This window comes from Citrus sinensis, chromosome 3 (genome assembly GCF_022201045.2).
Source record: "Citrus sinensis cultivar Valencia sweet orange chromosome 3, DVS_A1.0, whole genome shotgun sequence".
Lineage (NCBI taxonomy): Eukaryota > Viridiplantae > Streptophyta > Magnoliopsida > Sapindales > Rutaceae > Citrus > Citrus sinensis.
Window position 1 is genome coordinate 48697316 of NC_068558.1, and position 23667 is coordinate 48720982.

Here is a 23667-nt window from a genome sequence, read left to right on the forward strand (position 1 = left end):
GTCAAAGTCATACTTAACTTTAAGGGTAATAGTTTACCATTGGGCTAAAGCTCAAATGGTAATAACACATTGGTTGAATACGCATTAAGTAACTCTTAATTATTAGTAGATGATCAGAATATTTTTTTTAAAAAATATTATGTAATTTTAGTAAGTTTTCATTTAGATTGTCCTTGCTACTGGCAAAATATGAATAAATGTATCTATTATCTATAAGAGCAGGTTTTTTCAAAATTTTAGCGGTTCTTATCATTATTTTATAGATCAAAGCTAGTACGATAGATTTCTAATTAGAATTGTAATATCATGCAGGATGGATGATAAATAAGGTGAGGGACCCATTTAGTACGAAAGATTAACTAGATCTTTACATGAGAAAAAGTATAAAGTTAGGGATCAAAATGTTATTATCTTAGACGCCAACGTGTAACAACTGTCAAAACGCGTGGACACGAACTCAGTCGTCTCCGAGTCAACGGCTCACTTATACATAAACTCACAACTCAACAGCACTCATTCATCTAATCTCATCTCAGTTCTTCAACTAGCTTTTGTTTGTATCTAATGGAGAATCTGCGCAAAAACCAAGCTTTGTTTCTCTTATTACTGTCTCTATCATCTTTCTATGGTATTGCTCTCTCTTTCTCTCCAGCCGATGACTACCTCATTGACTGCGGTTCCACCGTGGACACCACCGTAGACAATCGCCTCTTCATTTCCGACTCCTCCCGCGCCAGCTCGCATCTCTTGACCTTCTCAACTCGGTCAAAATCGATCCAACTTAGTCACCGAAATGGTAAATTACCTGAAATTTATAACTCAGCAAGGGTTTTCGATAGACCATCGAGGTATATTTTCAAGATCAGAGACAAGGGAACCCACATGGTACGCCTACACTTCTATCAATTAAATTCGTCTCAATTTGTTTCAGATGATGCTCAATTTCACGTTTTGGTTAATGGATATGTTGTTTTGAGCAATTTTAGTGTTGGTAATATAATTTCAAGTGCTAGTGTTAAGGAGTATCTTATCTGGATTAATGCTGAAAAGCTTGTAATTACGTTTTTGCCCACTATGAAATCGAAATTTGCATTTGTTAATGCCATTGAAGTGATATCCGCACCTAAAGATTTGATTTTGGATACTGCCAAGTTTGTCACTGGCGATAAAATTGACAACTTTGATGCGCTAAGTAAACAAGCGCTTGAAGTTATGTATAGGGTCAATGTGGGTGGTCCAAAAGTGACACCATTTAATGATACTTTGTGGAGGACATGGTTACCTGATGATGAATTCCTCAAATCTAGTGAGGGATCAAAAAGGGTGTATTCTACTGGTAGGATCTGGTATCAGAGTGGAGGGGCAAGCCGTGAAATTGGTCCTGATAATGTTTATAACACTGCCCGGGTGATTGCTGCCACGAATGCTTCAATTCCTAATTTGAATATGACGTGGGAGTTTCCTGTGATTGAGGGTTACAAGTATCTTGTTAGGTTGCATTTTTGTGATATTGCAAGTATTTCTCTTGGTTTGCTGTTTTTCAATGTGTATGTTAATGGGAACTTAGCATACAAAGATTTGGATCTCTCCATTGTTGCGGGTTATTCATTGGCTTCTCCGTTTTATGCCGACTTTGTGGTTGATAGTTATCATTCAGGGGTTTTGAGTGTCAGTGTTGGCCCCTCAGATAAGAGCTTGGGATATGCTGTTGATGGTATTCTGAATGCAGTGGAAATCATGAAAATGAATAAGTCAATGGGTATTCTCGACGGAGAGCTCTGTGCAGGATTGATATTGAAGACTTGGCCAAGGGGAAATGTTGGTATATTGGTTCCTTTGATTGCTGCTGTGTGTGTGATGCTAAGCTTATCTGTGTTTAAGCATAGAACTTTCTGGTTTAAGAACTCGGTGGCATGGTCTAAACTGCCCATGGATGTTTCAGAAACTACTTCAAAAGTGGGCAATCAACACACATAATATAAGTTTGTGATGTGCGATTGCTGCATACAATTTGGGTGTGAAGACGGGTTATAGTTTGCTAGTGCATTATATTTAAAAGATAATTTTAGTTCGAAGCCTCTGAAGAACTGCATGTGCTTGCAAATTATTGTTCTGTTCCTTTGTATGCAAGTTGTATTTATGTAATATAATTTTGTTTGCAAACTAGATGTAGTTTTTCTTGAAGTTATTGTGATCTTTATGTGCTGTGGGAACTTTAATGGATTATTTCATATAAATTCTATTTATATATGCAACTGTAGAATATGATGTTTTAATTTTATAGTTTGTTAATACTGCATCGGTGGAACCGTGATTCGTGAAAGTAAATCATTTTATGGTGCATCATGAACTTGAGATTTGCAGAGAAAGATTTGTGACATTTTGTCACTGACCAAGAGATCGCCACAGTTTACTTCGTGGTTTAACATGTGCAACGGGTTATTATTTAGCTGAATGAACTGTACCTAGATGTTTGGAAGTTAGCTAAATGCAACATTTGGATGAACTGCGCCTAGCATTTTTGGCCCATTTTGGTATTTAGATGTAGTTTTTAAATCACAATCCTGTAAAAAAAAAAAAAATTATTATTATCAAATAAATGTTGATAATGTGTAATAAATATGATTTTTAAATATTGATTTTGACAAAAATGACAAAGATATTATAAGTTTTTCATCTTATAAGTGTGAAATTAAATTAATTTAATTTCTAAAATGTAACATTTAGTGTCCATAAAAAAAAATTTAGTACTATAACTTTTAAGTTATAGATACACAACCTCCAAACTAAACAGCGCCATAATTCCCTTATAATTGATCGTAGCATAGCAGCAATATTTTGAGCTTCATGCAACTTCCAGAAGGATTAAGTGAGTCATTTTTTAATGAATTAAAGGGGAAAGAAGAAGTTATGGTACCCTATTGATTGTCAGTAGAAATTGTAAGAGTGGGACTATTGGCACCCCTCTAAATACCTCTTAACACCTCTTTAATTATTTTACAATTTTAATCTTTATTAAAATTACATAATAAGACAATTTCGAATTAAACCCCCACTCAAAATCAAATAATTTTTTCTCCTTAAAAATTCCTTATTGCTATTAGATTTGTTAATAGAATCATTGCTATTATCAATTTATCATTGACATAAAATCATTCATTCCTCTTAGATTTGTTCCATTATCATGCTCTTCACATAAAATCATTACTATTATATTTGTTAATAGAAGTCATTTCATAGAGGCATGTAAAACTTTGGAAATTCAAATTATGCTACAATATCTTTATTATTGGACTAATTTTTCTATGGCTTTTTTTCTGCAGGTGTTCATGCTTCCAGCTTCACCTATTCTTTCTATTGCGAATGGTTGGATCAAGTATCATGAACCATGTGCAGAAGGCTGGGCAACACCATACGAAACTAATATAAGTGTTTTTAAGGATTTGGTATTTGAAGTTACCACACAAGAAATAATTGATCTAGCTAGTCAATGACAATATTAGACAATTTTATACTAATAAATTAAACAAGGGATCAAAAATTAATTTTTTTTCACAATCAAGTGATCAAAAATTAAACAATGGGGTTTATACTAATAAATTTAAATTAAGGGTATTTTTGTCATTAAAGGGATGTTAAAAGAATTTTATAATATTTTTAATTATTTTAATAGAGTTAATAAAAAAAAAGAGGTATTGATAAATATTTAAAGGGGTGCCAAAAGTCCCACTCAAATTGTAAACGCAAACAAAGTTCACGTGCCCTTTATATTTGCAACAAAAACCAAGCCGTGCGATACAAAGAGATTAATGGGCTTCATGTTTTTGTAAGAGTAGGCTTTTGATACTCCTCAAAAAGTCAAAATTCCTTCTAAAACCCCTTTTTAATTGAAATTACCTATATAACTAAATATAATAATTTATTTCATTTTTTTTTCAAAAGAAAATTTAATTAAACACTTAAAATAAATTATTCTTTTAATAAACTTTTTACGTCCATCTCATTTTATAATTTATATTCATATTTTATATTTTGATCTAAAAAGTTTTTTTTGAAATAATTATAAGAGTTTAGAGTTATGGAGATAGAAATTACATAATAGAAAGAAAATATAATTTAAGATTGAAGGAGTGGCCAAAATATGTATTCTATAAATAAAAGTTTAGCTTCAAATTCTTTTTTCTAAGGTAAAATTTTATGGAATGATGGTTAATTTTAACATATGAGTTTGTGTTTTATAAATTAAGTTAGGGGTATTTTAGAAAATAAAATTCAATAATATTATAAGAATTTTAAAGCTCTACTCTTTCTATAAGTCTATTGAGTTCTTTTGTTTTGAGACGTGAAACGCACAAATATCAGTCAAATGGAAGTTCAGCTTCTTATGGGCCCATTAGTTGGTTGATAACACATAAACCCACGTGCGCATATAAGTTATTAATTTATTCTGAAAAATTAGATAACATGCCAAGTATGATTATCAATCATATATACTACTGTACTAGTAAAATGCTTGGTTCCGTGGTTTACTTATGTGGACGATCGTGTAGAGAGTTTATTCTAAAAAAGCATTAGTTGAGTGATAACACACAATCTTATCTACGCAAACAAAATTATTAATCTATTTAAAAAATACTGATAATCAATTATGTTTGATCTCTTAACATGCTATGTATGATTATCAATCACATCAGTAAAGCGATTTGTTCGATGGTAAACTTATGTGAACAATTAGTTGACAGTTTTCATACTGAATTCGTATTGCAGTTGGCCTTCCTTTATCGGAAAATAAAACCCACAAATCAGCTTCTATGCATCCGAACGAGTCTCAATTTAGGAATAATAATGTAATGTGTACATAGTTGAGATGATATTTTATGTTCTAAATAATATGTTGATCTTGTTGTGTATTAAAACTTCTTAATGATCATTTTATTTCATAACAATTGTTAACGAAAGACGCAACGTCTTAAAGGAGGTGCATTGCATTGATGCCATGCCAAAATGTCCATAAGAAATTGTAGACTAGTGTTATGACTTATGATATTTGATGAGAATACCACCGCTTGAGAATAGTAAACAAATATACATAATAGTCCAAACTGCTCTATTATAAACTATGAAGAGCGCATAAGTCTTTGTAATCGATCCATTCAGAAATCATCAATAAAAAGCTCGTCTTATCTTCATTATCTTATTTTATTCCCATTTAGATTTATAATGTAAACTCATTTGTTATTGCAAGCCGCTGTCGCGCAAAATGTCAAAGTGTTTCCTTTGCTGAAAGACTTATTGAGTCGTTTGACTCAAAAAGGGAAAACATAAAATTATAATCAATTAATCACCCCATCAAGAATTAATAGAATGTAATATACTATCAAGAATTTTTGTATCACCTCATCAAGAAATAATAGTAAATGCAACCCATATTAAAATACAAAAGTCAGCCCTAATTTTTTAAAGCACAATCACTTCATCGCCGAATTTAAATTAAGGGTTAATTTTGTCCTGCCCCCAACTGTTTCAACATTTTTCGCCACGCACTCATATGTTTCGAAAATACTCACTCCACACCCAATTCCGTTAATTTGACCGTTATGTTTAACGGAGCTATTTGAAATTTAAGTAAATGTCCGAAATACCCCTTATCTTGAATTAGAAAAAAATAAAATGAGATAAAATGTTAATTTAATAATTAATGTTTACATTAAAAAATTTTATTTAAAGGTAATTAATAATAATTTCATCAATTAAATTATCATCATCAAATAATATTTAGGATATGAATTTCTAAATTTATCCTTTGACCGTTAGAATAAACGGTCAAATTAACGGAATTGGGTGTGGAGTGAGTATTTTCGAAACATATGGGTGTGTGACGAAAAATGTTGAAACAGTTGGGTGCAGGACAAAATTAACCCTTAAATTAATGTTGATTTGTCCATATCGCACGCACATTCATCAACCACCGATGCACGAATGACTTGACACGCATTCAACACACGACATCACCACATGGTACCATGCAAGGCACGTGCCAACTGCATCCATGCAAAATTACTAAAATGTACAAATTGTCTGTTCACGTATGGTGCTTGCTTATGTTATCAGCCCCGTCATCAAGTGTTGCATGCATCTTGCAAATTGGAGGGAGGTAAACGCCCCCACGTGTCAAGTAGGCCCCATCTTTTTTGGCCCTGAAAATTATGTTATTGACAACGTCGTTCTGTTGTTTGCTCCAAATAAAAAAAAAAAAAAAAAAAAACAACCCCCAAATGATTCACGGTGTTAACACATAAGCCGTTCTTGTTTAAATATTTTACACTCAAGTCCACCGTCCGTAGTTGACCGTAAATTTAGGTTCCGTTTGATACAATTTTTCAAGTAGAGTTTATTTTATTAAAGTTTTTGGCAATAAAACTCTAACAAATAAAGTTTTTACTTAAAAAATTTTAGTTATTTAGTTGTCAATAAAAATTTTTATTAAAAATATATAAAATTACTTTAATAGGTAAATTTTTTTAAGTTATGTTATGAAAAGAATAAAATAAGATTGTCAAATAAATAGATGATATTTTGAATATTTTAACATTTAAAAAAAGTTTTTCAACCTTTGCTCCCAAAAGTCTAAAATTTGAGATTTTACTAGTAAAGACAAAATAACTTATTTAAACTCTAAAAGGTCTACTAAAAAAAAATCAAACAATAAAAAAATTATGATAAGAGCTATTAGGATTAAATAAGCAGTTATGACAATTAGATAAGTCATACCAAACATACATTTAATGAATGTTTATTTTTTACAAAGGGCAAAATCGCCAATTCAACAAAATATTTTAAAGTATTTTTCTATTTTCTCTTTATTTCTTTATTAATTTAATTCATCTTCTCTCCGAACCGTTTGCATTCGCATATGGGGCAGCGACGGAGCAGCAGCTTGCGCACTAGTGCACAGTGGCTCGCGTGGTGGTGGGCGGTGGTTTGAGCCAGCTGGAGAAACTGCTCAGGCGATCCACCATTGCCCCTGGGTTTTTCATGGCTTGATTCAATTAGTTTGAGAGTTGGATTTGATTTATTTTGCTTTGACCTTCTATTTTGTTTTGTTTTTATTTAAATTTAATGTTTTATGTTTTATGTTTTAAGGGTATTTTCGAGAACGATACCTTTTGATTTTGTAAAATCTGAATCATTTTATTGGTCACTCAAAATCCCATTTTCAAGCACTTGAACAAATCGCGTTAATTTGTTGATTATGCCTTTTGCTTTAGTAAATTCCTTTATTGAGTGAGTGTAAGCAATAAGATGAATAAAATGAAAGTGTTTGTAGTGTTTATTATTAGTGTAAGCAAGTTATTAATAACGTTGTAATAATAAGAATATTTTGGTATGCTTGAGACATTACTTTTTAATTATTATTCGCAGTTTCGTATGTATATTATTATAATAAGATGAAGTATATATACATAATAAAAGGTGAGCTAGAAAGAAATAATATTTCAATCACTATTTTATATACATATTATTATATAATTAATCGAAGGATACACAAGCACAAAAACAAAAAAAGATAAAACTTCAAAAGTACCCTCACTTTTCCTCAAACGACAAGTTTGCAAGAAGTTGCACTAATAGATTGGCTTTTCGGCCGTGGCTGTAGAGCAATATATTGCCTTTTTTATTTTAATATATTAAATTTGTTTTTTCGGTCCTTTTATTATCTAAGGGTTAAAATCGTCATTTTATAGAGTTTAGTATTTTTTAACGGTCAACGGATCTAGGACCCAAGTGTCAAATAAATTGAACACGGAGGACTTAGACATAAAATTTGGGAAAGCCGAGATTTTATATTTTTTGCAGTGGCCATGATTCATGCTTCCTTTTTTGCATTATACACAATCCAAAGTCTACTTTTTCACATTGATTAAAATATTATTTGCAAATTCTTTCCTATAAATATGGTAATTCTACTTACATTCTCCACAGAGATTCTCTCCCACAACTAACGAATTGACTCTCTCTTTTTTGGTGTTGAGATTGAGACAGTGAGGAGAGAGATATGGATTCGAAAGTCGTGAACAAATCAACTTCGTCTCATGAAAACATTGGTGCAGTTCGCGCAATCATAAAGCTGCTGCTAATGGCAGTGTATTTGGGCACTCTTATGCTTTGGGTCCTGATGCCCACCAACACATACAGGCAAAACTGGTTGCCTCATCTGAGAGCCAAATTCGGTTTTACTACATATTTTGGAGCACAAGGTTGGTAAATTAAATTATTAACTACAAATTTAAAGAATTTACAGTATGTTACATGTCCATAAGTTACTTCTGCAGGAACAACGCTTTTGATTTACACGTTTCCTATTCTCTTCATTGCCGTAACGGGCTGCCTGTACCTTCATCTTGGGAACAAATTGAACGATAATAATGTTCTGGAAAGGTATATTTATAAAATAAACCCATTTGCTAGTGGTTGCTGTAATCTTGTGGCGTACGTGCGTACTTGTCGATTGTTATTTATTTATTTATTTTTTTGAAATGAACTTGGAACCAACAGAAATGGCAAGAAGCATCGCCTGGGCATATGGAAAAAGCCGATGCTGGTGAAAGGCCCACTAGGGATTGTTTCTGGCATTGAGCTAGCCTTCTTCATGATGTTGATTGCACTGCTAATCTGGAGTCTCTCCAATTACCTCCATAACAGCTTTGCTGATATCACCCCACAATCAGCAGCAGAGGAAGGAGTGAAAGTGTAAGACCTTAACATTTTCGACAGCAAGTTTATTTGGAAATTGAGATTGAAATAATATTTTGGTTTTGGGTTCTGTCAGATGGCAAGGTAAGCTGGAGAGTACGGCGCTGAGGTTCGGCCTTGTTGGAAACATATGTCTTACACTTCTCTTCTTTCCGGTAGCTCGGGGCTCATCGGTGCTTCCACTTTTTGGCCTAACATCTGAGGCCAGCATCAAGTATCATATCTGGCTGGGCCACATGGTCATGACCCTCTTCACTGCCCACGGCGTTTGTTACATCATCTTTTGGGCAGTTACAAACAACATCTCGGAGGTAATAATTTTGGATACCTTTTTCTTTTTCTTTTCTCTTCTCTTTTGCTTGTTAATCTTGAATATTAATTTTTGTAGATATTGTTTTCCATTTCTGGTTGGTGTTTCTCCTTTACAAGGAACTGGCACTAGCTACGTACTCTTTTCGTTTTTGCTAAAAAGAGTAAAAAAAAAACAACCAAATAAAAGATGAAGCTACTGAATTTGAAACGAGTCTATTCTCATAGATGCATCAGCATCACCCGATATTAGAACTTAAATTAGGAGATAAATAACCCTAATATTAATTTCCCAAAAAAAAAACTGGTATTTGTTAATCTTATGATGATGATGATGTCGGATTGTTTAGATGGTCAACCTGATGTGAATGATCTCGAAGAGCGTGTCCAGAATGAACGGTTGGATTCGTTCGATTATGGACAACCTTCCCATATATGTCATTAAAGGGACCCACGAGTGGACTTAGATAGCTCTCTCGCCGTCTTTTTCTTTTCGTAATCGTAACAGTATAGTTTCGCTTGTTTGGGAAATGTAAAATTTGCTTACGTCATTGCAGTTGTGTCATTTTCTCTCTTAAAAATGTTATTTGCCCTCAACAGTTACGAATAAAATTATGCATGACAAGTAGAATAAGAATATTTATGTATAAAAAATAAAATCAGTAAAATAAACAAATGAAATATTTATTATCTTTAGTTACCATGTACAGTTTTATGCATACAGCCATATGCAAGTAGTATCACTCTTTCTCTCTTCTTTTAACGCTTGTATTCCATGCACATAATAATAAATAAGTGCGCTGCGGAGATGATCACGAACGGTCAGGAGCATTATTTGGGTACTTTGATTTGTAATTTTATTTTGCAGCAGAAAAGTATTGACTGCTTCTTTTCCGTTTACGCTCCGGTCGGGTTAGGAATCTTAGTTTCTGGGTCCCACGAAAAAGTTAATCTGATACGTGTGGGTTGGGCGGACCCTCCGTTTGGAAAGTGAATTTGGGCCAAATATTCCACACGATTCTGTCGTCCAGGGCCCGTACGTTAGTCACATCCTTCCTTAGTGCTGGTGATACCAACTCCAGCTGGCCCACCTATCGAGAAACAAATATCATTCATATTGGCCCAAAAGTCTAAAACGCAAGTGATACTGATGATATGATGCCACGCCACCAAAAGCGATTCGTGAAAAAAGCTGAAAGCACTGTTAACGAAGGGTCGGAAGTAGGCACTGCAAAGTCCAAACCCCCCCAGTCCCCAGTCCCCAGATAGATATATGCAAATGGAAATTAACAAGTTGCGGGACCCATTTTTGACTTTTGTGAATTTTTTTTGTTACCAACATTGATCCTGTAAAGACGAAAGTAGTAGAATCCTCGTGCTTTATCGTTGATCGTTGACTTATTGCAGATGTTGCAATGGGCAAAAATCGGAATATCAAACGTGGCCGGAGAGCTGGCATTGCTATCTGGTCTTGCCATGTGGGCAACAACTTTCCCTCCAATACGCCGCAAGTTTTTTGAGCTCTTCTTTTACACACATTACCTTTACATATTGTTTGTGGTCTTCTTCGTGTTCCATGTTGGCATCTCTTACTCGTTGATTATGCTTCCTAGTTTCTATCTCTTCGTGGTCGATCGTTACCTAAGATTCTTACAATCACGACGAGCAGTTCGTTTAGTTTCTGCTCGTATGTTACCTGGCGAAACTGTTGAACTCAACTTCTCCAAAGCTCCAGGTATATTAACTACATATGTAATAGTTCTATATATATCTTCCTGTTACTTCACTTGATGATTCTTTGGGTTCTTTTTTTTTTTTAATTTTTTAATAATTATTTTACTAGGTTTGAGTTACAATCCGACAAGCATTATGTTCATTAATGTGCCGAGCATTTCCAAGCTGCAATGGCATCCTTTTACTGTTACTTCTAGTAGTAATTTGGAACCAGAGAAGTTGAGTGTCGTGATTAAAGGTGAAGGAAGTTGGTCCAAGAAGCTTTATCAGGTGCTTTCATCACCTTCTTCAATTGATCGTCTTGACGTCTCTGTCGAGGGACCTTATGGGCCTGTTTCAACTCATTTTCTCAGGTTTGCATTGTACCTTTTTAGCACTGTTATGTTGGTGTTTTAGAAGTAGTCTAATTTGATGTTATTAATAATATTGGTACTGAGAGCAATGGTGATTTTTGAAGGCATGATACTCTTGTGATGGTGAGCGGAGGCAGTGGCATTACTCCTTTTATCTCTGTAATTCGAGAGCTTATGTATGCAAGCACAGTAACAAAATGTAAGACTCCACAAGTAATCCTGATTTGCTCATTCAAAAACTCTTCGGACCTCACCATGTTAGACCTTTTGCTTCCGATTTCTGGCACCCCTACGGAGCTTCCCAACTTGAAGCTACAAATTGAGGCTTATGTAACAAGAGAGAAACAACCAACAACAGACAACTCGAAACTCATTCGAGCCTTATGGTTCAAGCCCCTCGCAACTGATGCACCCATATCATCCGTCTTGGGACCAAACCGCTGGCTATGGCTTGGTGCAATAATCTCATCATCATTCATCATTTTCCTCATATTAATTGGGATTGTTGGCAGCTACTACATCTATCCTATTGATCACAATTCCAATCAAATTTTCTCGTTCACTTTAAGAGCATTCTTGAATATGTTAGTTCTATGTGTGTCGATAGCTGCAACGGCCAGTGCAGCTGTGCTTTGGAACAAGAAACAGAATGCCAAGGAAGCAACGCAGATACAACACATGGAAGGTTCAACGCCAGCTGGATCACCAAACTCTTGGTTTTATAATGCTGATAGAGAATTGGAAAGTCTTCCGCGTCAGTCTCTAATTCAAGCTACCATTGTGCACTATGGAAAAAGACCTGAGCTAAAGAGTAAGTTTCCTTGTCGCCATGTGTTTTACCTCGATCGGCTTTAAAATTGTTTTAGCCCTTCACTTCTGCTCTGCTTGCTTAACTCGATAGGTCATTTTATATTTTCTCGCTTGTATATATGGTGGGTGCAGGGATGCTATTTGAGTGTAAAGAATCAAGCGTTGGAGTTCTCGTTTCCGGTCCGAAGAGGATGAGACATGAAGTTGCAACAATCTGTTCATCTGGTCTGGCAGCTAATCTGCACTTCGAATCTATCAGCTTTAGCTGGTGATTACGTACATCTTATAGTTCAAAGGGCACTTGGAATATGCAGCATTTATATCAGCAAGATACACAGTTTCTTTTTCCCCCAGCATGTTGTTGGCACATAAAAGTCGTTGGCTTACGGAGAATAAAATCGTCGTGTTCGTTGTAATAGTTTAAATCAATTCTCTCACTGTTCTGAGTCGGTGTACTCTACGACTTCGTGCGCATGAACGAGCTTTTGAAATTAAATTCAAGTGAAGGAAAAAGACGAAAATCCTTATAATATGTAAATTACAAAGCACCTCACAAGCTTGCATCCACTTTGCCGCAGACTTCCACCTCTGTGGAGCGAACTAACCCCAACTCGTTTGTTTGTCGTAGTCATTAGCGACAACTCACCCTATTTACTCTATAAGAGAATGTAGTAGCTTTGTTAGCTTCAGCCTTCAGCGCTAATCTTCACTTATTTCCGAAAAAGGCCAAATCATTCTAGTTATTTCTAATCAAATTTGGATTTGACAACGGGCACACAATTTGAATTTGAACTTCAGCCTGAAAAGGTTGTTCGGTTTCGGAACAAACATAATAAGGCAGCTGTTATGTTGGAGCAGTTCCAACGTAGAGCAACCTCCGAAGTTATTGTATATCTGTAGTTGAATTTGAAATAATTGTAATAATATTCATTTATCCAAAGTTATTGTATATTTATAGTTAAATTTAAAACAATTGTAACAATATCCATCTAACGATTTTGAAAGTTGCTCTACCTTAAAACTAACTGGTGCAAGGTAGCTGAACCCACATACTAAACATTATCAGAGCACTCGTCCGCTAAGGCACAAAACCCAAAATTATCACAAAATTGACTTGCACTATCTGCTCGAAACCAACGATTATCATCATTTATAATGGGCATGGAGCATGACCCACTACCGGGAGCTCACTACAGTCATTAACAACCAAAAATGTCATGTTCAGCTTTACTCGAGCCCGTGATTTGAATCAGGTGATTTTATTTGGTAATAATTGCTTTCATTTCCATTTATACGCGTTGTCAATATTTTCTACCCCAATTTCACTTTTATTATATCATAATGCATTACTTACAAAAGACTTAGATTATTAATTTCTATACGTTTAAATGTTTAGAATGTTTTGCATGCAAATGGACGGTGGGAACTTCACTATAAATGAGGCCACCAACAATTGTAATTTAGATACAATCGAATGAAGCACAACGAAGACTTACTGCTTTAGCTTAATTTCCTCTACCTTTTCACTTGAATTCTTTGAACTGAATCTTTAAAGTTCTTATTTACAATTACTCCATAAACTTAGGACAATTCCATAATAAATCCATAACAATACAGACAATATCAACATTTTCCAGACTTGTCAAAAAAATTGGGGAAAAAAAAAAAGAACTCTCGAGACAGTTTACTATGCATAGACCTCCTTTATCTACATGAATTAACTGAGTGTCTGATGGATTGATGGGGACAATAACAAAAGGGAGGTCCCAGTCATTCCCATGACTTGCTGTCCATGTCGTTGTCTTCACTTAGAACTGATAGGCAGATGTTCATTCATCACTTAGGACTCTGAACAGAATCATTCGCCAGAGAATTGCACATGCCATTTAGAAAATTACCTTAATTAGTCCCAATCTGTTGCCAAACAACATCAGAAAAACTACCCTCATCTCTTTGCAGAATCCACAACAGATGAAAGCTTTTCGTCCAAGGCTTCAAGCAGATCATGGTATTCAGCAAATGCAGGGTAAGACTGAATAAGCAAAACAAGAGCATGGTAAATTTTGCACAATATAATAGCCAATTTGAATGTCATCTTGAGCACTGATCTAAAAGATTAAAAGAATACCTGTAAGGTGATGGCATATGCTTCCCATAATCGCATATCATGCCGGAAAAGATCAAAGAGTACCTGCGTAGAGCCACAAGGAAAATCTTAATTTGCAAGTATACTTATTCTGATGCACACTGACAAAATAAATCAGGTAACAGCTTCAGGGGAATTGAAGTGATTACGCTAGTGCCGACCTATCATGATGCATCTATATAAGATAATAGTTATTTATACTGGCTCAAAATTAACTATTTGTAATGCAATCATCTTTGGATGCCTGAAGAATGATCGTACACTAATTAAGTTTTAGTACTTTTTGAGTTTCCAAGCTTTATCGCCATAATCTCATTTAAAATAAACAACCAGCAAAAGATGCTAGCAAATTCAATGAGTTATAGTTATCACTACTGAGATGATATAAAGAAAAAAAGCAGCTTGAAATGAGATGGCCAAGCAAAACTCGTCAGAAAAATCTCAGTGAAATTTTCTCTTAAAAGCATCTCGTTACGCTTACATTTTATAATTTTCCTTTCCACAGTGAACTAAGTTCCACCTGAAGCATCAGATGCAATGATAATACATATATTTTTACAGGAGTTCAGATCCTCAATTGTGACTCAATAATTTTGAGATTCTCATAAGTTCCAAACTACTGCAAGGTAAAATGAATAAAGCAAAAGCAATAACAGGGTGGCATTATACCTCAGATCGTCTCAAAAGAGTTGCCAGAACCACTATCCACTCTTTGAATTTTACAGAGCACATATGAGCCAGAAGGAATTCTGCATCCAACCGGCTCTGCAGTGTGCCCATTTGAAGCTAGAATATTATAAAAGATGATTCAGTCAATAAAGAAATGCCAAGATAAATATAATTCAACAATTCCTCATGGCATATAATAGTAATGAAATTACAGAGAGCTGAACAATTCAAAAGTGAGATATCTCATCAGTGTCTAGTTGATCACTTTTGAAAGAAAAATTAATGTTAATGCTATAACTCCATAGAAATCCAGTTAAGAGTAAAAAGGAAGTTATAAAATATCTAACCATCTTGACTCAATTACATTTTAAAATCTTTTGCAAACAAAATATTTACAGCATCAGCTTTGAAAGGAAAAAATAGAAAAACAATCCAAGAGGAAAACGTCACATTTTGACATATATATGCTACAGGGAGACTGATAAGGTGAGCTGTGAAAAATTGACAGATATTGATACCTTTTGCCCAATTAGTTCAAGTCCTGAAGCAAAATTCTCCAAGCGAGCACAAACACGTCCTTCACGTTGAAGATATTCCTGTAGTAAATGTTAGCAAACTAATAAGATCACTTTAAAATATCACATAACCGAAACAAAGGCTCTAAAAACTTTTCTCACCACTAAATCAAACTGAGTGCCTTTTACAAATGCAACAAGCTTGGAAAGTTCTTTTCCTGACATCAAATAGCTAGCATGACTTTCTAAGATGTTCTTAACAGAAGCAACATTTGGACTCTGCTCCTTGAACGAGGTGCTGCCCAAAGAAGAAAAGCCTAGTAAATATGATTAGTAATGTCAAGATGGTCGGTTCAGATACATGCAAAACTGCTCATAGGAATGCACATCAACCTTTTATCCAAAGATGGCCTCCTATAACTAGAAGGAAAAAGAAAATAGCCCAAAAATCTGGGAGATAGTTTGTCAGAATCAGTAGATGCTTGTTCATATTCCCTTCCAGATCTTAGTAAGAATCTCACCTAAGGGGAGAGAGAGGGGAGAGAGAGAGAGAGAGAGGGAAAAAAAAAAAAAAAAAGGTCATTCCTGTGCAACATTTAGGTATCATTTTTCCAATTAAGAGAGTCTATGATCATGTTAAAACTGATACCAGCTCCCCAGCGAGTTCATATAAACATTCGTCAAGAGTTGCCTGCATATGGTTGACAATCATTGTTAAGGATAACCACAAAGAAAATGAAAAACAAAGAGAAAATAAAGTTTGAAATGCAGAAGACCACGCCTACCTGTAATAAACGTAAGGCACTATATTGACTGACAGCAGGACCTTCAAGTTTAGCGATCACCTGTGACATTGATACAAGCAATGAAAACCTAACTACCTATTGGCCCGGCTAATCAGCTAGTTTAAAACTTATTTCATCATTGCCAATCCTTGATACAAAACGGGGATGTAATTCCTATTTCCTACTTGGTCATAAGTCTCCTCATGACCTTTAACCCATCATGAAAATGGTGTAAAGGTTTTAACCAGAATATGCAATCATTCGGTTTTGTATCAGATGCCAAATTAAGGTGTGCCCATCTGTTATACAAACTGAACAATTTACAAACTGGACATGCAATCATTCACTGTTGTATCAGATCCCAAATTTAAAGTGTGCCCATGTGATGTGGACATAAGATTGATTGCCGGACAAAAGGAAACATAATCACACTGAAGAACAGTATTCAATGGTCCATTTTGGAAAATTGAGATTAAATAAAGCTTATTATAGGAGAAAAATTGTACAGGACCAAGAAGGCAAGAAATTCCTATAGTTAGGGAGGCCTAACATAATTGAACAAGCAGGCTGTAATTCTTCCTTGGCCAAGAGAGAGAGACTGTAGATCTTACAAGAATATAGCAAGCGGCAGTGCGGTACCATCTTCTCTGGAAGCATTCCTCAAACAACCTATTAAAAATACACAATATGCAGTCATTTTAGTAATTTTTTTCCATTAAGCAGTACGGTAGCAGATTCAGCATTACAAGAAAATTACAATCAATCTTTCATCAAAAACACATCTGCCAATGTTCACAAAGACCTCGGACAACCAAATTGGAAGAGAACAAGGAAAAAGGCCACCCAAATTCTCTAAGAAAGCCAACACCAATATAAGTTTCAGCAATATCCACAAAGTCTCAATCCAGCACTATGGTAGAGAACAGAAAGAAAGGAACACTAAAAAATTGTCCAAAAAACCAAAACTCCATATTCACAGGTCATCAAGATGAGCATAGAAGAATAGGGAAGAGATCAACAGCCTTTTGCAAGAAGGAATCTTTTTCAGAAGACTTGTCTCCCTCGTTTCTTTAATATTCAGTTACATAATTACCTCCATGTCTGATCAAGAATTATGCAAATATCATACAAATGTAAAATAAAATAGAACACTTTTTTATCCACCCTTCAAAAATGAGGAAGAAAATAAATAAGTAAATGTAAGTAAAAGGTATACTCTGTTGATCTTCCAGCAGCAGAGAACAAGTCTGCCCAATGTCGACCATCAGTTTTTCTTGCAACACTCACCACCACATTAAGATACTCAGGAAAATTTCTGATGAAATTACAAGTCTTCTCCAAAAGAGAGAAGCTGGCAGCACGTTTAGGTATTGAGATCTGGTTCTTGTTTATATTTTGCCTGCAACAAAGTTTGCATCTTAAAAATAAACTTTTAACACAAAAAACACATGAATTTAAGATCTGATTCTAGCTTTGGGAACACAAATAGATGCCAGAACAGTGTAACCAAAAAATCCCCCCCCAAGAAAATACATACAACCACAACAAATAACTAAAATAAACTATATTTCACAAGTTCAGCAATTGCTTAAGAGTGCATTCCTTGAAGTACGGTGGGGTTTGTGCAAAGTTAAATAACTGAGAATCAGAAAAACCATGTCAATATCGATCAATGATTACATTTGGGGTTTCTCATCATACACATACCGTGAAATTTCAGCATCAAATACAGTAAAAAGAAGCCACTCAAGACAATGTGAAAAGTGAGGCTTTTCTGCAGACAATTGAGCCAACCGCAATGCCTCCTCAATTTTGTCCCTCTGACAGGCAAAAATAGAAATAGATCCAGAATGAATATCGTGAATCTAATACAGAACATCATACATAGGCAATCAACTAGTAAACTGAATTGAATTTTGTAATCAGCAGGGCCAGCATTTCGACAGGAGCCATTAGGCAAACTAATAAATAAGAACCAAAGAAAGTACATACATGCTCAGAAGGACCTAGCAGTCCGCTCAAAACTAATTCTCCAGTTTTCTAATACATAACAGAAAGCAATTTGGCTTAAGTGCTCTATTTGTATAAGTTAATCAAAGAACTATCCATTCCCATATAACACCAGCCAGTACAATATCATTGTTCCATGAGCAGGACATGAGCATGATTTTATTCTTATTTTGGATTCATAATTATACAGCCTCAATGGTTGACGGCAATTGATGACAAATAAGTTAAATTCCCAACAGGTACAAGCAGTGGATATTTCTCCTGACAATATAAAACCAACTGCCATGATAAGTTCAACAGGTCAAAAATGCTGGCCCTGCTGATTAACTACCTAGTAACCGATTGCGTAGTCAATCAATTTTTACCATTATTGGTAATTTGGGCTGTAGCTTTCCATTCAAGCATACAAGGTCGATGTGAATAAGACTTCAATTCCGTCCAACAAGGTCATTAACTTTCCTATACTAGATTTAAAAAATAAAAATTCATACTGATACCTGAAGGAGATGCCGAAGAAGGCAATGCAATATAGTTTGCGCTTGTGGAGTTGGTTCAAAACATGGAAACTCTGTGCATGCAGAAAATGACATTCTTTGAGAAACACCGACAACAACACCTGCATTTGGAAGAAGCCCCAGAGGGTACACTTCACGGTCGAATTCCAACTCCGGGTCCAACTAGAAGATAAACATTCAGTGAGTTAACCAATTGGGTATATGGACTATATGGATTGCCAACCAGATCAGAATATCTCAAGTTTAACATAATTACTTTTCATAGATTCACTTCCAAAATCTTCTGAAATTTCAATAGCTAAAGCAAATACATATAATATTTAACTGATAATAAAAAAGATTCAACCAGGAAAGGAAATAATGTCTTCATTAACAGAGAAGATGGAAAATCATTCTAGTTATATTAAAGAAAAACCAGAACGTTAAAAAGAGAAGAATAATGGAAAATAAACCCTAGTAACAACTCTTAATGTTAAACTATATATAGCAAGGACCATTTCCTTCTTTTATTTCAACTGACAGAATCTTGAATGAAAAATGCACAACTACACAAATGAAAAGTCATCATATGCTATGATGAAAAGAATCATTTGGCTGGAGGATAAAAAAAAAACAGATGTAAATGGTGCATACCTGCAAGAAATCCTCTTGCTTATAAGGGTCAACACCAGGAGATGGATACCAAACCTGTAAACATAAGCTTCCAGCAAGATTCTATATCAGACGGATAAACATGACGGAAAACAGAGTTGAATTTTTATAAACCCTAGACATGAGGAAATTGATAGAACTTAGTAGTTGGTTACCTGCATTCCTCGGTATCCGTAATCCAACCATGAAACTTCTTCAATTAGACTCGTTTTCTCCTCTAATTGACCACAAGTAACCCAAAATAATTCAACAGAATCGGTAAGCTCTCTTTCTCGTCCATCATCCAAATCCAAAAGTGAAAGCTCCCCATTTGCTCTCAATATCAAACATCTAGCAAATAGACGTATCGATTCAGAGGCATATAGAGCACAAAAACTTCTAATCATCATTTCATAGATCCATACCTCGCAGGCTCCCTTGCTAACATGTCAGAAGAAGTTGAAACATGATTGTTTAAAGAACATTCTCTTGGAACCTGATCGGGGATAAAACGCATAGCAGCGGGATGGCTCTTTGCAGTCATGATTGAAAGTTCTCGTACTGTAGAAAGCTGTTTGTCATGTTATCACTTAAAAATGAATGAAGAATAAAGTTCCATTAAAGCAGTCTCATCCAGAGTACAATTTTTAACTTTACAAACACAAATCTACCAGGAAAATAGTATCATTCGACAATTCTAACCAAATTTTCATCAAAGCACATCTGAAACATTCCTTTACCTGAAGGTCTGGAGTGGTAGAAGGTGTCAATTCACCAAATAATTTCACATGGAATATGTGGACATCAAATGGGCGATAGGTCACAAGAATATAATCTTCATAGACATCCATCACTATTGGTTTAGCAAGCAATGATTTCCGACATAGCAACGAGCTCTGATCAAGGTGATATCTTGGGTAAAAGAGCAGTTCATACCTGCAATGAGTCAATACTTCAGCAAAATTTCCATCCTTTCCAACCAAATAATAAGAATAATGAAAAAAGATTGCTCCACTCAAACAGAATAGAATCCACACTGTTAACACCTGTGGACAACCAAGGCCTAGATCCTGATTGATGTGTAAAGGGAAAATGCCTTGGCAGCTAGCAAGGTCGGCAGCAAGGCTCAACCAAACATTTTGACTATTATGCAAAGTCTAAAAGAATACTTCAAATAGCTGAAGGATGAAAAGACAACTTCAAAGAATCCACAATAGAATACATTAAAAAAAAAAATCTCACGTGTTAGAAGAATCGATATAGTTGCAGACAACAATGATCTTCCCCAGCCACAACAAACCTTTACTCTGAATCTTCTGTTCCTGAGTAATATCTCCAAATACTCGCCATTTTTTTTGCCGTATATCATATAAGATTAACCCATGAAGACCAGCAACTGCCAAGAACATTCCGTCCTTGCTTGCAGCCACATGCTGGACAGGCCAATTTTGGGAGATATAAGAAACCTGGGCAAAAAACAAGATTGTATCAGGGATACAAATATTATATCAAGTGAAAACCAATTGTAGAGATTGAAGTTTCGTGAATAACTGGAAGGTTTAGGTGTAGAATTTTGAGTTCGTCAGTATCTTCCGATTGCACAACTAGTAACCTATCTTCACCATAAATTACTTGACGAGCATATGTCATGCCAGAAACCCCTCTGTTAAGACAACATTTGCCAAAGGAAAATATAAGAACTCGTTCTGAAGATCCTTCCTCAATTGCATATAGCCTATATCCATATTCATCCCATTGCATCATTGAGGTGCCACTCATCAATGGCTCATATTTACAGTCTTGGTTTGGCTTAACAATGGGAGAGGATATAGAACTTAAACTGATTTGACGGATCGTTGACATCAGACGACATCCGGACACGGACCAAACTGTAAGTCCTCTTGACTTCCAACCAACAGCAAAAGCAGAATTATCAGGTGTCCAAGCAATACAACTAACAGGACCAGTGTCATCCATGGAGTATCTGCAAAATGTATAATAAACTTCTCTCATTCTTCATGAGATAAAGCCTGATGTAATGTCAAGCAGAGGACATTTGAACAGCAGGATAATGAACCAAATGACAAACAAAAGTACATTCACATAGACATTTACGGGCTTACCCCCAGTCATATAAAGACACAGTACGAATAAGTGATGCTGATTCTGCCAAGTCATAGAGCTCAACAACCCCTCTCCTTGTACCTACAGCAAGGATTTGTTGCTCTGGAGCTATTGAAGCACACACAGCATCACCAGAACCCAACTCTTTATCAATTTTAATGAATTCAGCTAGCTTTAAGCCTTTCTTGCTCACAGAGCATGACATTAGTTGTCCATTCGAATACAAAACAAATAGCAACCTCATAGGTAGGCAAAGCTCCAGCCAAATGATAGCAGAGCTTATGGGAAATTTATGATCAGACACAAAAGCTCCCGAAGTGTCGACAGAAGCAAGACCGTTGCTCGGAAAATGGTGGGACAAAGCAGCCACACTGCTATCATTAGAAGAGTGGACAAGTTCAAAAGCTCCATAAAACTGTAGGAAAAAAAAAACAGTATAAAGTTAAATTGGAAAATAATTTTACCACGTAGTATGATCCCAAAGGAGTAATGACCCAACACCCTAAAGCAGAAAGATTAATGACACCGTAACTTCTGAACAGCTAACGCCAATCATATTCAGATTACCTCCCCCTTCCATGAGATACTATATAAAGATCCATCTGAAAGCCCAAGTAGCATGTGTTTGTTATCACTGACAATATTGCTCCTGACGAAGTCACGCAACAGGACTAGCAAGATCAGATTTGAGAACAAATACGTACAATTATCATACTAGTGCCATAAAGGGTAAACATACATCAGCTCAATCAACCTAAACCAACAAAAGAAGCATAAAGTAAACTAAACCAGATTTTATATATGCAATTGTCGACATTTCTCAACAATATAGATGCAGAATAAATTTCAAGTAGCATCTTGTGTCCTAAATGTAACAATTATGAGCCCTTGACATGATTATATTCATACAGGTATTCATGCTGTGACTTCCCAATACGTACAAATAATGAACACCAGAAACAACGCCCATCCACATAAATGTATACCCATTAAATTAAATGGACATTTTTTTTCCAATGGACATACCTAACATAGATTATATAATGAGTGGTTCCTCAAAACCAATAGAATCTGAATATTTATACATTTGAATCAACTCCTGTTAACGTCCAAATACAGAATTCAAACTCCCATTAAAGTCTAGATTCTTGAAACTCAAGACAACAGAGAATACGAACTAATCACAAATAGAGCAAGAAGGAGAACAGAAAGATAAAGAAAGAGGTTAGCTCAAGAACTTACACTGACAAACCCTTTTCCGCAAAAGGCAACTGCTCATTCAGAACAAGAGAGATCTTAATGAAAAACAAACCAGAAGGCTGCTTTCCTCCGATTTGTATACTTTTTTCTGTAATCTGGACCTTGAAAATATGAAGATATAAAGACGATGTCTGCCAACAAAAAAGAAACACAGTTAATCACTAAAGTGGCACATGTATACATCATTGCCTTGTATCTATACGTAAAAGAAACAAAATCAAGATGACAATTAGGTTGCCAAGATATGGTACATCATCAAAGTCACAAATCATCACATACGAGTAAAAAAGACTAATAATTATATCCTAAAAGCTATGACCACAAGGATAATAACATCACATAAAGCATTGATTAAAACATACATGTACAGCTGTATAGCAGTTGTAAGAGTAACAGTGAATAGCTAATCAGTTGAACTGAACTATATATATGACTAAAATTAGTGATGGATTCAAATGAAAACTTACAACAACAGCAATCAATTTGGTGTCGGGGCTCCACACCGCCTGCAAATTCTCGCCCTCTCTTTGCACTGACTCCGAATCCCTCTTGTATTTCCCTAATCTCACTTTATGCTGTAAATAATCCACAATTCCCAATTCAGAAAAAAAAAACACTGCACAGAACCAAAACCCTAAAATTGTTAAAAATTTGTAAACATAAATGCTAAAGAAATACCTGAGAAGAGCTCCAGAGCTCGATGTGACAAGGAGACGCAATAAGTAACAATCCATTGTTAACTTTGAAGTATATGATCTGCTGAGACGATGGACAGAGTCCTTGCTCCAGTGGAATCACCTGCGGCCATCCGTATGCCATATACATTTTGATCTAATTTATTTACTTTGTTTTCTTGTTACAGAGACCTTACAGAATCAAGAGATCTGAAACATTTTAGTTCGAATGAATGAGCATTTCAGTAGATCTCATTTGGCAAGATCCACGGAAGATTTTTATTTTTCATTATTTTATTTTATTATTATTTTTTTTAACATGTGAAGCTTTTGTAATTTTTCGTTCATGGAAAAATTGACGTTGTAACATAAATCGGTG

General features: G+C 35.2%; 3 protein-coding genes across 5 annotated transcripts; 2 read left to right on the plus strand and 1 right to left on the minus strand.

The window, feature by feature from the left end:
* Positions 1-493: 493 nt before the first annotated feature.
* Positions 494-2250, plus strand: LOC127901287 (probable receptor-like protein kinase At5g24010). Its single transcript, XM_052438289.1, has one exon. It carries the CDS (start codon positions 565-567, stop codon positions 1975-1977), a length of 1413 nt encoding a protein of 470 aa, XP_052294249.1. The 5' UTR covers positions 494-564; the 3' UTR covers positions 1978-2250.
* A 5683-nt stretch (positions 2251-7933) lies between these two features.
* LOC102615568 (ferric reduction oxidase 2-like) lies at positions 7934-12390 on the plus strand. Its single transcript, XM_006491099.4, has 8 exons — positions 7934-8258; positions 8334-8439; positions 8557-8751; positions 8831-9065; positions 10471-10798; positions 10907-11150; positions 11255-11961; positions 12093-12390. The coding sequence occupies exons 1-8, from the start codon at positions 8057-8059 to the stop codon at positions 12230-12232; spliced, it is 2157 nt and encodes a 718-aa protein (XP_006491162.1). The 5' UTR covers positions 7934-8056; the 3' UTR covers positions 12233-12390.
* A 1045-nt stretch (positions 12391-13435) lies between these two features.
* Positions 13436-23639, minus strand: LOC102614502 (uncharacterized). Of its 3 annotated transcripts, XM_006491095.4 has the most exons (24): positions 23293-23634; positions 23082-23189; positions 22597-22745; positions 21922-22003; positions 21354-21769; positions 20782-21214; positions 20473-20696; positions 19971-20166; positions 19656-19801; positions 19407-19581; positions 19234-19287; positions 18583-18762; positions 17783-17895; positions 17292-17474; positions 16687-16744; positions 16076-16135; positions 15940-15981; positions 15684-15811; positions 15453-15588; positions 15294-15371; positions 14776-14892; positions 14089-14151; positions 13859-13992; positions 13436-13774 (listed from the first exon to the last, which is right to left on the minus strand). In XM_006491095.4, the coding sequence occupies exons 1-23, from the start codon at positions 23437-23439 to the stop codon at positions 13906-13908; spliced, it is 3375 nt and encodes a 1124-aa protein (XP_006491158.1). In that variant the 5' UTR covers positions 23440-23634; the 3' UTR covers positions 13436-13774; positions 13859-13905. The 3 variants fall into 3 exon arrangements, 2 of the variants coding, with proteins under 2 accessions (XP_006491158.1, XP_006491157.1); XM_006491094.4 differs by having other exon boundaries at positions 13436-13992; XR_003062107.2 differs by lacking the exons at positions 13436-13774; positions 13859-13992; positions 14089-14151; positions 14776-14892 and having other exon boundaries at positions 15453-15607; positions 23293-23639.
* Positions 23640-23667: the final 28 nt, after the last annotated feature.